At 33.0% G+C, this 13,279-nt stretch overlaps 1 protein-coding gene and 2 long non-coding RNA genes across 3 annotated transcripts; all 3 read right to left on the reverse strand.

Moving 5' to 3' along the window:
- Window positions 1-846: 846 nt before the first annotated feature.
- LOC141705621 (uncharacterized) lies at window positions 847-2,669 on the reverse strand. The gene is made up of 3 exons (XR_012568421.1): window positions 2,019-2,669; window positions 1,233-1,820; window positions 847-1,151 (listed from the first exon to the last, which is right to left on the reverse strand). It is a non-coding gene; the product is annotated as an uncharacterized LOC141705621 (long non-coding RNA).
- Window positions 2,670-2,887: 218 nt separating this feature from the next.
- Window positions 2,888-5,135, reverse strand: LOC141684412 (putative serine/threonine-protein kinase At1g09600). The gene is made up of 6 exons (XM_074489390.1): window positions 5,075-5,135; window positions 4,598-4,758; window positions 4,453-4,507; window positions 4,164-4,246; window positions 3,223-3,498; window positions 2,888-2,992 (listed from the first exon to the last, which is right to left on the reverse strand). The coding sequence occupies exons 4-6, from the start codon at window positions 4,236-4,238 to the stop codon at window positions 2,888-2,890; spliced, it is 456 nt and encodes a 151-aa protein (XP_074345491.1). The 5' UTR covers window positions 4,239-4,246; window positions 4,453-4,507; window positions 4,598-4,758; window positions 5,075-5,135.
- Window positions 5,136-11,445: 6,310 nt separating this feature from the next.
- Window positions 11,446-12,540, reverse strand: LOC141705625 (uncharacterized). The gene is made up of 3 exons (XR_012568422.1): window positions 12,441-12,540; window positions 11,838-12,356; window positions 11,446-11,537 (listed from the first exon to the last, which is right to left on the reverse strand). It is a non-coding gene; the product is annotated as an uncharacterized LOC141705625 (long non-coding RNA).
- Window positions 12,541-13,279: the final 739 nt, after the last annotated feature.

Raw genomic sequence — 13,279 nt, forward strand, 5'->3', positions numbered from 1 at the left:
GATAAAACACAATTTTTTCAGCTAATATATAGAATCAAAAGAGTCACACAATGACTCCAAATTAGGGCTATAATTCGGGCCGAGCGAGCCGAGTTTCGAGCCGGGCGTAATTCGATTAATCGAGTCGAGCCGAGCCGGCTCGTTTAGTTAAACGAGCCTAAATCCCTGCCCGAACTCGACTCGTTTAATTTCACGAGTCAAGTCGAGCTGGCTCGTTTAATTTTACACTTAATCGAGCCTAAACCTCTACCCAAACTCGGCTCGTTTAATTTCACGAGTCGAGCCGAGCTGACTCGAGTAATTAAACGAGTAGGAACTTCTGCCCGAACTCGGCTCGTTTAACTAAACGAGCCGAGTCGAGCCCACTTAAACGAGCCGAGCCGGGCGAGCTCGCGAGCCGCCCGACTCGAATTACAGCCCTACTCCAAATCCACAGGAAACACATACCATAGTCTGGACTGTGTAAAGTGAAAAGTGTCCAAAATCTAACCTATTTATCGCTTGTTTTAGAAACTGTAGTTTTTTAAAGTTAACTGTAAGACTACAAAATCCAGTAGTTCCCACTTTAAATCCGATTTGACACAGAGACACAGTGAAATCCTCTTAAATTCTATCTGTTATTGAAAAACAGTAGTACTTGTGAACCAGTTGAAATGTATAAAGCTTTTCTTGTTATTGAAAAACAAGAAACAGGTTACTATACTATTAAACAAATGCACGATACTAGACATACCAAATTGGGACATAGATCACATATTATTTAGGGACTATTTTGTTAATAAATTTGGGAGATGCCTTTTTTTTATAATTGAATACAAATTTTGAGATCCAAAACAAAGGACATAATTTAGATAATATCACAATTTTAAGGAAGATAATCGAAAATATTCCTTAACATCTATGTACAACATACATGTAGGAAATATTCTGCTTATGGCTGTGGATAAGTCAGCTCAAGCTGATGTCCCGGGAATGCCATCAACATCTTTACCAAACTTTTCTCGGACAGCTCGGTGACCTAAGTCCACGCTACAGAATTTGATGCTCATTTGTGAAAAGTCCCATCACTCCCCAGGACCTCTAATTTCATTTGGAATTCCAGAAGCAGCTTCAAAGCTAGAAGGCTTGAACTTTACCTCAACCCTTTCCGTCTGCATTCAAATTAATTACCAACTCAATGAATAATGTAGGAACCAGGTACAAAAGATTTATTCTTAGTAAGCAAAACTTACCAGCAATGAGTGGTATAATTCTGCGTTAAGACGAAGAGCTGGAATGGCTCTAGATCTAGATGTCCCTTCCCCTTTGACATCATATATGTTACCCTTGTTCCCTCCAGCGGCTTCTCTACAAGTTCCAATAGGATTGTACATTATAATATTAAACATTTCTCTAGCCAAGATAAATCAGCTCACGCCTATCGAGGGACATGGCAAAAGTTCAATGGCTATGACAGCTGTAGAAATATAAAACTCAGGATGATGAAGTTGCAACTTCATGGCTGAATGATGAAACAGTTAGGAAAAAGATTCATGCTGGACCAGTAAGTTTCACCCATCTCAACTTTTTAAAGCTGTTGAAACAGTGGTTCACTGACTTGGATTTGTTACAATAGGCAAGTGTGGCTGGCGAATGGGCGTTGTGCACTGGCAGAATTTCATTTAGGCATGATACTGGGAGTACGATCAAATATCACAGGAACCTAACTTTACGTGGTATCCGGGCACTCATATTCAGGTAGTGTTTCATTTACAATGTTGACTAGTATTTTACTCTGGTAACTCTTCAGGTTTACTTGGAAGAGGTTCTGACAAAAAGAACTGCAATAAAAACCAGGTTGTGTATCAATAGGTAGCTCAACAAGGAAAAAGCAAAGGGTTCAAATGCATATTAAATATAATAACAGGCAGAAAATTACAGAGTTGATGGACTGCAAGAGAAAATACTTTTAGGAAAGAAAAAATTCTCAGAGTCTATAATAAGAAAATATTATATAACTTCGCAGAACTACTTAGTACCTCACTATTCAAAGCATCAACTGCAGACTTTCGAGCTGAAGGGTCTATGGATAGAAGGGACTCAAGCAGTGCTAGTGCTGGTGCAGGAAAGGCTTTGAAAATTTCTGCAACACGTCTTCTAAAATGTTTTTGAGGATCAATGATGTCTGCAGGATACCGTTTCAATTTTCTCCAGTAGTCCTCTGAAGGTGAGCCACAGAACATGAATATTCTAAGCAGCTGATCCACCTAATCGACAGAAATATAGCAACTTCATCATTCAATTGTAATAGAAAAATTGATGTAGTAAATGAACTAGGTCATGCTGGCCAACTCTTTCATTGGGTGCATTACTTTCTGGCTATGGCAGGAAAATGTAGAAATAATATTTGGCCTACGCGCAATGCGTCACCCTTCTTTTTCCTCACCCTCGCTTGAAATAAAATAACTGTCTCCCTAATTTATTATCCTGCGCAATGCGCAGACAGACTCCCGCAAAAAAAACAAAGGTATGGTTTACATTCAAGAGGTCATAATGTATATTCCAAAAGTGAAGGACTACTTCTCTTAGAAGTTATAGTATCAGGCATTGCCTTATATTTCTATAGACTGCAAGAGCAAACTTTTTTCAGTTATGTATCTTTCTAGTAGCCAATACATGTTTATACTTCTGTAACACATTAACAAATTATGTATACCAGCACTCCATAAACATGTAGCAAGTGGCGCCAAGTAATAACTCAGGTGCTCGGTACCAAAGAGTAACGGCACTAGTTGACATAGGGCGAACTTTTTGCGGATTGTAAAAGTTTCCCAACCCGAAGTCTGCAATTTTTAAGTGCCCATTGCCATCAAGCAGAAGGTTGGAGCCTGTCAGAGAAGGTTGGAAACTACACTTGGCAAAAAACAAATATAAAAATAAAAAAATGGAAGAAGAAGGTTGAAACCTTTGATTTTTCATGTAAGATTAAAATTTTCTTCATGTAAGATTTGACCTGCAAAAGGTTGATTTTTTTATATATAAAGATTAAAAAATCTTACACTTGCATCTCAATGAATCACAGTCCCAAGTACACTTCTAGGTGCAACAATATCTTAAATTGCGTATCACAAAGCATGAAGATACTTGAGAAAATGTGATTTCACATTAAGAGAAAAATGTATTACTTTTTCCTAAATATTATTATTTTTGCATATAAAAGTGTAAAATACGTTGTATGAGTACCTGAGCTTCGGTAAACTTGAGGCCAGTGGAACCAAGCCCTGCAAGATCATGTTCCATGTACTCCAGCACAAGGTACAAACTGTATGAAAACTCTGATGCAACTACACCTTCCAATTTTATAATGTTAGGATGGTGTAGACTGCGTAGAATTCTAATCTCTCTGGACATGAAGCGAATGGTTTCAGGTTCCCAAATGTTGACTCTGATCTTCTTTAACACAACGATTCTCTGATTCTCGAGATCAAGTGCCTGATAAACATGGCTGCCTTCACCAATCTGCAAAGAGAAATTAAGTCAGTCAGCCAAGATTTTGAATCAGCTACTCAAGGAAATACTACAAAAAAACCATCCATAATGACAGTAAAACATTACTAATTATGAGGAGACAAGTTGACGATGTACTGAATTACATATATACAGAGAGCTGATTGCTAATCAACAGTTTTACCAAAGAAAGGGATACATGATCTAATGATTTGAAGGGATCAACCGGTTCAGAGTTAGCTACGTAAGAAATTTCAATTATTTTGTAAACAAAGGCCAATAACAAAAATTTATATACTCATTTACATATGCATCCGTTAAAGAATATAAGATCCTGTTCGGGCCTTCCTTTATGACCTTAAGATTTTAGTGTGACTGTTTACTTAACATGGTATCTGAGCTCGGTTAGGGAGGGACTCGGGTTCGAGTCTCGTATCGTACTGTGAGCTGATTGCTAATCAACAGTTTCACCAGAAGGGGATAAATGATTTATTGATGTAAGAAATTTTATTCAATAATATAAATAAAGGCCAATAAAATAAATTTTTAGACTCAGACACACATATGCGTATACTAAGAGTTTAACCATTAGGCTCTAGCAAGATCTCACCTTTAAATATTAAGAGATAACAAAATAAACTTAATTAAATAGAAAACAAGCAAGGATAGGAGTATACTTGTCGTAATCTCTGAAAAGACTTTAATTTTCGTGGAATCCATTCCCTTAAAGCTTCACTGACATCTTCAACCATCCACCGTGCTGGAAATTTCGATAGTTTTAACGGATCAGGATCCGTTTAAATAGAAAGAACAACCAAAAATGAATGTGGACGGATCCATTCTAGATTTCTTCTTCATACAATTTACACACACACAATTACACAAAGCTAGATCAACTTGTTGTATTTAACAAAAATAAATACTATTATAAATCTCGCATTAATTTCGAAAAATACGAAGAATTACCTGGAAACTACATGTGAACAGGAACGAAAATCATGGAGCACTTTCTTCATTGTTTCTGCAAGTAATTCAGAAATTCAAATAAAAATGAAGAATTAAATAAAAAAAAGATAAATTATACTCATAAAAGATTGTACAAGAAGAGGACCTTAAGAATCTCTGCACTCCATGAAATGGTGAGCAGTGAGCCCAACAATTGCTTGCGGAAAACATAAAAACATTTTCAAACTTGAGTTGAAGTATTTTCTGTTTATTTTGAGGGTTGAAATGGTAATTTAATAACCCATATATGACCATTTCCGTGAACTCCTGTAGACGAGGTAGCAAAACATGTCAAGACTTGTTAAAAATTCTAGATTTGTACATTAATAGTCTTTTTTGCTTTTAGTTTTATTTACATTCTTGGATGCTTCTTACTTCGTGGTTGGCTGTTTCCATAATCTTTGGTTCTCATGAATGATTACTGAACATGAAAATATGCAAGATATAAAATGATGGTCAACATGTCTGCTGCTTAATCCTCTTTGTTGCTTCTAGTTTATGTTTGCACTAGCCAAAAGATAACTAATAATAAACATGCAGATTTGTTTTACAGAAACAAAGTCGTAGCCAGTGTCTTACTTACCGAAGCATGTTGCAGACGTGCATTCTCTTCTTTTAACACGTGCAGTTCCGCTTCCAGATCAGAGTATAAGCCTAGCCAATTAGAATACATGAAAACAAACTTTAGAAACAAACTTGGTGCGGCCCTCTCAAAGACCATGGTTTTAATCTACCGTATTTACATAGTCATACCTATTTTTTGTGAATATTTCTTCATAAATAGAAATTAAAACAAATTTATTTTTCCGCAACTACTTAACAATGCATCTTCCATATTAATCCTTTACGATATAATCATTTCACTGTAAATAAACCGTAAATGTTGCCCTAGGATAAAGTTAAGTATTAACAATAAATTTTCAAATTATAAGGGTTTGAGGCTGGAAATTTCGATAGTTTTAATGGATCGGGATCCGTTTAAATAGGAAGAACAACCAAAAATGAACGTGAACGTATCCATTCTAGATTTCTTATTCATACACTTTACACACACACAATTACACAAATCTAGATCAACTTGTTGTATTTAACAAAAATAAATACTATTATAAATCTCGCATTAAATTTGAAAAATACAAAGAATTACCTGGAAACTACACGTGAACAGTAACGAGATTCATGGAGCACTTTCTTCATTGTTTCTGCAAGTAATTCAGAAATTCAAATAAAAATGAAGAATTAAACTAAAAAAAACAAAAATTATACTCATAAAAGATTGTACAAGTGAACAGAGTCTCGAAATTGACACCTTATATTTAATAAAAAGGGGCGATTGAGAGATTGAATATGATGAGACAGCTTCGTGTATAAAAAGAAATCAATCGGCTGCAACTCGATTTCACCTCCAAAACCATGATTACATGAACGGGTGCTAATCCCTAACCCTAAGCCGTATTATATAGGCCGAGCAAGTGCCATTTCCTTATTTTTGAAGCCCAGTAAGCAAAACATGGGCTTAACTTTCACGAACTCAACGGAGATCCTAGCTATCACGCTTTGTGTCTACCTCTCGGAGAAACACCTCTATGGTATCCACACGAGCACCTTCGAGAACGTCTCACGAACTTGACTACGGAATGGATGTACTAGCCTCCTTCTTGACAATCTGAATTTCCTCTGCCTCTCTTTGCTGCTAGGGTTTTCTCAAAATGTACAAGCCTCTTTAACCTATCAATATGTATTTATAATGGCTGATTAAAAAGGCCCATAACAGCAAAACCCAACCTTAGTAGGTACTGGATTAAATAATAAAAACGAATTTCTATTATTTAATTAATAACTAAGTCATACTTAATTATTGTGGGCAAAAACATTCCTTTTAATTCGAATTTATATTATCTCAATTAAGTCTTACTTAATTATAATAAAATTCAAATAATCATCAATTAATTTAAATCCATAATTTAAATTAACTATTCCATTAAGTGCTCTATTTGTGCGACCCTATAGGCTATTATTTAATTGGGAATAATTTTATTCTCTAATAAAATTATAAACAATGAGCGGTATCTAGTAATACATCATTGTTACCCAATTAAACAATAATTAAATCGTGATTAGATAAAACCTTTCGTGATTAATGTTTTTCGTGTAATATAATCCCTTTAGCCATACATATTATAGATTAAACTCGAGACATGTATTTAGTCATCCTCTTCAACATTTAATCCGGGTTTACTTGATCCATGAGTAGATTATCGAGACAAATCATTATTTGAGCATGGCCATGCTTTTATAATCTCACTCAATCAAGAGGCCAATAATATCTCTCCTAATTATAGGAGGGTTAAATCATTTATCTATCATTCATATGTCTCATACGACTCATGATATACCCGATGTCCACTTTTATCATCACCCGATCAAAAGTAACTTTTAATGTAGTCAAAGTATATTAATCCTCCTATAGAAATATAATGTTAGGTGGTCAACTAGCTCCTACTAAAAGCCCAAGTCCAACAGTTTTATATAATTTTTAATTTGTAGTATAATTAAGATATATATATATATATATATTAATAATAAAATGATTAAAAAAGGATTTCAAAAGAAATGAAAAGATTAAAAAAAATGAAAAATTTAAAATATTAATATTAATAAAATTGAAAATTAAAATTAATTTTTATTAAAATACATTTTTATAATTAAAAAGAAAATATTACAAAAACATGAAAATTTAAAAGATTGCATCCGAAACAAATTAACCATTATTATTATGGAACATTGTGATATGCTCAACCAGATTGGATTGTAGTTGACGATGTTTAATAAAAAGGGGCGATTGAGAGATTGAATATGATGAGGCAGCTTCGTGTACAAAGAGAGATCAATCGGCCGCAACGCGATTTCAGCTCTTGTTATATATCGAGATGCACCAACTGCCCGGGCCGGGCTTTGGCCATCATTTAACGGGTTTTGATTTTGAACGAATCAGATTGGGCCGGGTTTTTTTGAGAAATGTCGCAGTCTGTCTAGGTTCTTGAGGTGGTTTTATCGGACTTTTTTTTGGATCGAATTAGACTGGGTCAGGTTTTTTACTCATTTGAATTGGATATAGTTTTATTAGGAATTTTGAAGATTATATATGTTAATAATTAAATTATTGCAAAAATATACTCTCGCCGTCCCTCCCAATTGTTTACATTTGGGTTCAGCACGAAGTTTAAGAAAAATACTAAAGTAGTGGAGAAAAATTAAAAAAGTGAGTTAATTAGTGGGACCGATTAATATTATATGTATAAATTGAGTATAGTGGAGAGAAGTAGTGGATGTATTTATTTTAAAAATTATAAAACTTTACTATTTCAGGAAAATTTTGAAAATGTAAATAATTTGAAGGTATATTTCAAAAAGGATATTGTAAACAAATGGGCGGAACAGAGGGAGTATTAATTTACATGAAATATTTTATGAAAACATTAATTCTTTGCCTAAAAATATAGGGCATGTCGAGGCCTTAAGCTCGGCTCCAACCCGGGCTTGATCGGGTTTTGACGGGATCGAATTTTCAAATCCGAATTTTTTGTGCGTTATATAGAGGATAAAAGAGCTAAGGGGTCATTTCACTTGTTAGGGAGTGACAAGGTGTTTGAGATGTGTTATGGGGTTAAAGACTGTATGAAATTGGTATTATATCACGTATGTTTGGTTAATTGCCGGAATTGATAGTATATTAATATCATGTTTGGTTGATTGCTCAAATTTATATAAATAATTTAAAATATTTTTTAAGTTTATAATTTAAATTATAATATATTTAATATTTTTTATATTTTTGAGTTATTAACTTAATTTTGGTATTATAAAATTACACGTAAATTTATATTAGTCGATGTATCATTCCCACGTTTCATACTCAATTCCTCATTGATTATCAAAATTTTACTTTTGATGAATTTAGATATGGGTTTAGAGAAAAGAAAATTTTCAAATAGACATTAAGTATGAATTGCGAATAAACAAACCTCATACATGATATTTGAAATATTTGAACCAAATGATTCCTAAATAACATATTTTGGAGATAAAATGGCACAAACAAAATAAGATCCAAAATAGGACTTCAAAACTAGATTGCTTGCAACATTTTAAAAACAAGCAAAAATGCCACATTTTTAGCACTTTGCCTTCCCCTTATTTAATTAAGTCCACCATGCTATTATCATGTAACATTTTGGTGTATTTTATTAATATTTTAATTTTTTTATTTTGTGCCATTTTTTTGGGTCGGGAATATTACATAATATTATGATTTTAATAATTATTTTTCAGTTCATATTTATAAATTTAAGGGTGTACCCTAATTTAATAATTTTTTTGAGTTAAATAATTCACTTTGGGTATTAGAAATATTTAAAAAAAATAGTTGATGCTCCCCTCTCTCTATCTCAAAATCCGAACTCTTGTTTTTTTGGTTGGTTAATGATAAGCCGCATTTTGATCATTTTTTCCTAGTTTATGTTTACTTCAAATAAATCTCTTTTTTCATTACAAGTTTTAGTACCTCTCTGTGAGTTTTCCTAACCATATATTATATTTTATTTATCTCTCATTGTTAGAGTTTAATTTGTTTGTTTTGTTATCCAGGATCATATATGTACGAAATTTTGTATATTGGTTCATTAATAGGGGTCACATTGGATCACGATTATCTTCAGTTGTTCGAATGTGTTTGGACACTTCAAATTTATGTATTTTTACGATTCTAACAAATTTTTAGACCGTCTCTCTAAACACGCTGTATATTCAGCAATGTGAGCGAGAAATTTACAACAGTTAAAAATTTGATCAACGATTGTAGTTTTGTCGAAGAAGACTATGATTTGATTTATCTTAATACATATTTTTTTAATTTTGATTATTATTATAAATGTTGTATGACCTTTAATTAATGAATTAATTAAATATCCAAAAAAATTTTTTGAATAAAAAACGTAGTTAATTTAACAATTTTTTAACATTTTGGAGTTCAACTATTCTCTTTTAGATTTTAGAAATATTAAAAATAATAATAAAAAAAGTACACCAATTAAGGGTTCATGGTCTTAGGAATCAAACTCATATTTAACCGTTTTTATCCTTGGTTCAAAAATGTCTCGTTTGGATTTTAAAAATATTAAAAATTGAGTAAAAAACACAACAATCTAACTAGAAAAAATTATGCAAAACATTACTTAAAGAGATCTAACCAAAGTAACGTTTACCATGACAAAAAATTTAAAAACCTCAAATACAAGTTCATCTAGCGTCATGGACAAAAAAAGGAAAAATATAGTATTAATAACAACCAAAACCCTATGCAATTTAGTGTTTTAGCCCGTTTCTGTGTTTCTGCATACTATTTTGGGCTATTTTTACATGTTGTGCCATTTTAGACATTTTTATACACGTGTGCCATGTAGGATTAACACCCGGTTTAAATGAACATTTTATATTTTTTTTGATTTTAGAGCAATTTTTTAAGATTATAAACTATTTGAATACAAATTTTGGGTGATAATTTTATAATATTAAATTATTATTTTTTCCGGTTTATTCGATCGAAAATAGGGCGGTTAGGTTTGATTGGGTTTAGGTATGGCAACATGTCGGGTATTGTAAAATGCAAATCCCAATATTTCCGGGTTATCTAAATCCAAATCTGTCGGGTTTCAGATCAGATCGTGTATTTTTTAGGTATCCAATATTACGAATAATATTGTCAAATTTTACATTATTTATACATCAGAATACCATAATTACATCTATATAATAGCTAGAATTCAAATAAATTAGTTAATGAGTAGTCTAGGACTCCAAGTCTCCAATGAAATAGGGGACTCCATAAAATCTAACCCTTGGAATTTAATATATGTTAATAACATAATACTTAGTATCCAATCACAATTTTTTTTAATATATATAAAAAGTACACTTAAATAATAAAAGTTGAGATTTAAATAAAAAGCTATAATTTATTAAATAAGAGTTGACAAACTTGACATGAATATACTACTACTCAAATAATATAATAAAAATATGTAAAATATATGTATTATATCTAAAATATTATATATCATATATTATATATGTGTTGGGTTTTAATCGGTTTCAGATTTGGATCAGGTTTAATTTGAATTTCGGATTTTGGATCGGGTATCGATTTGGCATCGTTGAAATCCAAATTCACTGACGGTATATCCAAGGTACCCGGCAGATCGTATTAATTAACATCCTTAATCGGGTTTTCTAATGTACATTACTTATTCACTTTATTCAAAAATATTTAAAAGAAAAAATAATCTTAGAACATCCCAAAATATCGGGTAACATGAAAATGCCAAAATGTCGGAAGGGACCATTATAGACACTTTTACGAGCGGCCTAAGTCTGAGGCTAAATCAACACAAAACAATATGAGCAAAAAGGCTTAGCAAGTAACTAATAGAACAATTTTAAATAATAAATCCTGGCAGTAACTGAACAGTATTAAAATTATCTTTTTGATTTAGGGTTTCGAGGGTTCAAGATCAAGGTTCTGGAAGAATCGGGTAAATGGGTTTGTATGTATCTTTTATAGGTAGGTTCCTGTCAAAATCTGGAAAGTCTCAAGATAACTTTGGAAATCAATTCATAATCACTACAAGAAATTTGCAGTTTAATTTAAAAACTGGGGAGTAGATCCACCAGACCACTATCAGATATACCCTAAATACTGGATTAGACTAAGAGCTCAGGGGAACCTAACTAAACGAATTTATGCTATTTGAATAAAGAGATAAGAAATCAATAGAATTTTATACAACAACCAAACTATAGCTGAAAACCATCAAGGATCATTAATATCTTTGACCACCGCTAAAGCTTAAACATGCTTAAGCGCTTCCATTTTCATCAAATCAAGCTGTTGATTAAGAAACTAGAATATGAATTTAGTCCACAGGTACTTCGAAACACAAATCCATCACGTCAAAGCTTTTTGAATCCACAAAACACATCAGGGCATCCTATACATTTAACCACCAAAAAGTAACATACAAATGGAAAGTTAACTGTTCCCGACTATCGATTCATGCATAAGGTTTAATTTATGATCCTTTTAAACTTTTGAACCAGCAGGGAAGGTGTAGAGACTAATTAGGTGTTACATGGAAGATACTAGCATCTACATGTGCACATGAGACTTTATGAGCCATATAGTCTAAACATTTGTAAAAACAATAATTTTTTTTTCATAATTAACCTTAAAATTACAATATACTATAAGTTAATTTTCTATGACAAGCATATATTTGAAAGGGAATTACCGAAACAGGGCGTAAACTATTCATATGTCTTCTTTCTCATTTTCGCTGTTCAATGGAAAATATTTAGAACGGGTTGCACTAAATACGTCTTCAAAGTTTTCCTTCTCCTGGTCGTACCTAAATGGAAAGGTCTTCAAAAACAGCTCATATGCTGCTTCGTAACTGTTGCAATAAGTAATTCCTTGATCAAAATAATGTCCAAACGATCCAAAAGTCACCAGCGCCAGAGTGAATTATTTTTTCAGCATTTTGAGTAATTTCTTCCTTGAAAAAATGAGGAAAGAGCGGAATCAAGTGCTTCCCCTTGAATTCTGCAGAACCGCTAGTCAGCATCCAATGAGAGGCAATGTCATGGGCAGATTCATTCATTGGAATGTAGACTACCTCAAACTTATCAATAGTCCAACTTGCAACTAAATGATAATACTGTAATCTAGATAGAAATTCACTACATCCTGAAGCTCGTACAAATAGGAACACAACTGGAGCCCCAAAGAGTTTGCAGACTTTAAATTTCTCCTGCACGGGGAAAAACAGTGTCAACGAGAATACAATATATAGATATGCATAAAGAAAATCGTTATATCTATGTAACGAACTAACCAATCCTCCTTTAGCATCATCCAAATCCCTAGCATGAAGTAGCTCAATATTTGGTTCTAAAATAGAGGACAATTTCTTCCCTCTTATTGCAATTGTACTCGGTAATTCCTCCATTGCAATAAAAGGATAATTTGTGAATCCAGTCTCCTTCAGGACCTGAAATCCATTTTCCTCGAAGTACTTTTCTTTAGAGTGAATTATGAACAAGTTCGATGCATTAGAATCATTGCACTGTTTTGTGCGCATAAAGACTCGCCACAACTGCCTACATTTGGGGTCTTCAAAAGGGACGGCCAACCATGGCATGTCGCCGAACACCTTCCAGAATTCTAACTCGCGTTTCCATTTATTGAATCTGCCCGATTGAATAATGGCACGCTGCCCAAAAGAAACAGGGAACACAACCACCACCTCAAAATTTTTGTGCAGTTCATAAACCTGCTTCAGTTCCTCCGTCCGCTTTCTGCACTCTAAATTATCTTCATAAAATAAGAGGCAGACAATCTTCTGCTGCAGTTCGGAAATAGGTACCTGATTTGATTCCATCATAATTTTTTTTTGTTAAGATAGCACGTGATGACATAGAAAAGTTCTTAAAAGGAAAGTGTTGTCACAATGACTCAACTTAAGTTTAACTTGTTAATCTACTCAAGCTTTTACACATGGCAAGTTTGAATCCTAATTAAAAACATATAACTTTAAACAATGACTTAAACTGAAATTCAAAATTTTGTATATATTATGGCCGATGAAAGTACCTTTGTGCAATCATTTGAGATCACAAAATCACGACCTGGCCTGCACAAAAGGGTGCCCAAGTCATGTTTGCCACTTTCGCG

Source organism: Apium graveolens, chromosome 2 (assembly GCF_009905375.1).
Source record: "Apium graveolens cultivar Ventura chromosome 2, ASM990537v1, whole genome shotgun sequence".
Taxonomy (NCBI): domain Eukaryota; kingdom Viridiplantae; phylum Streptophyta; class Magnoliopsida; order Apiales; family Apiaceae; genus Apium; species Apium graveolens.

What these genes read in the sequence shown, in the direction of transcription:
- LOC141684412 (XM_074489390.1), bottom strand. Translation starts at nt 4,238, where the DNA reads ATGGTTGAAGATGTCAGTGAAGCTTTAAGGGAATGGATTCCACGAAAA. An exon ending in CTTTTCAGAGATTACGACAA is followed by an intron (nt 3,499 to 4,163) that starts GTATACTCCTAT and finishes TTCTCTTTGCAG; the next exon opens with ATTGGTGAAGGCAGCCATGT. An exon ending in TCAAGTTTACCGAAGCTCAG is followed by an intron (nt 2,993 to 3,222) that starts GTACTCATACAA and finishes AACCTTTTGCAG; the next exon opens with GTCAAATCTTACATGAAGAA.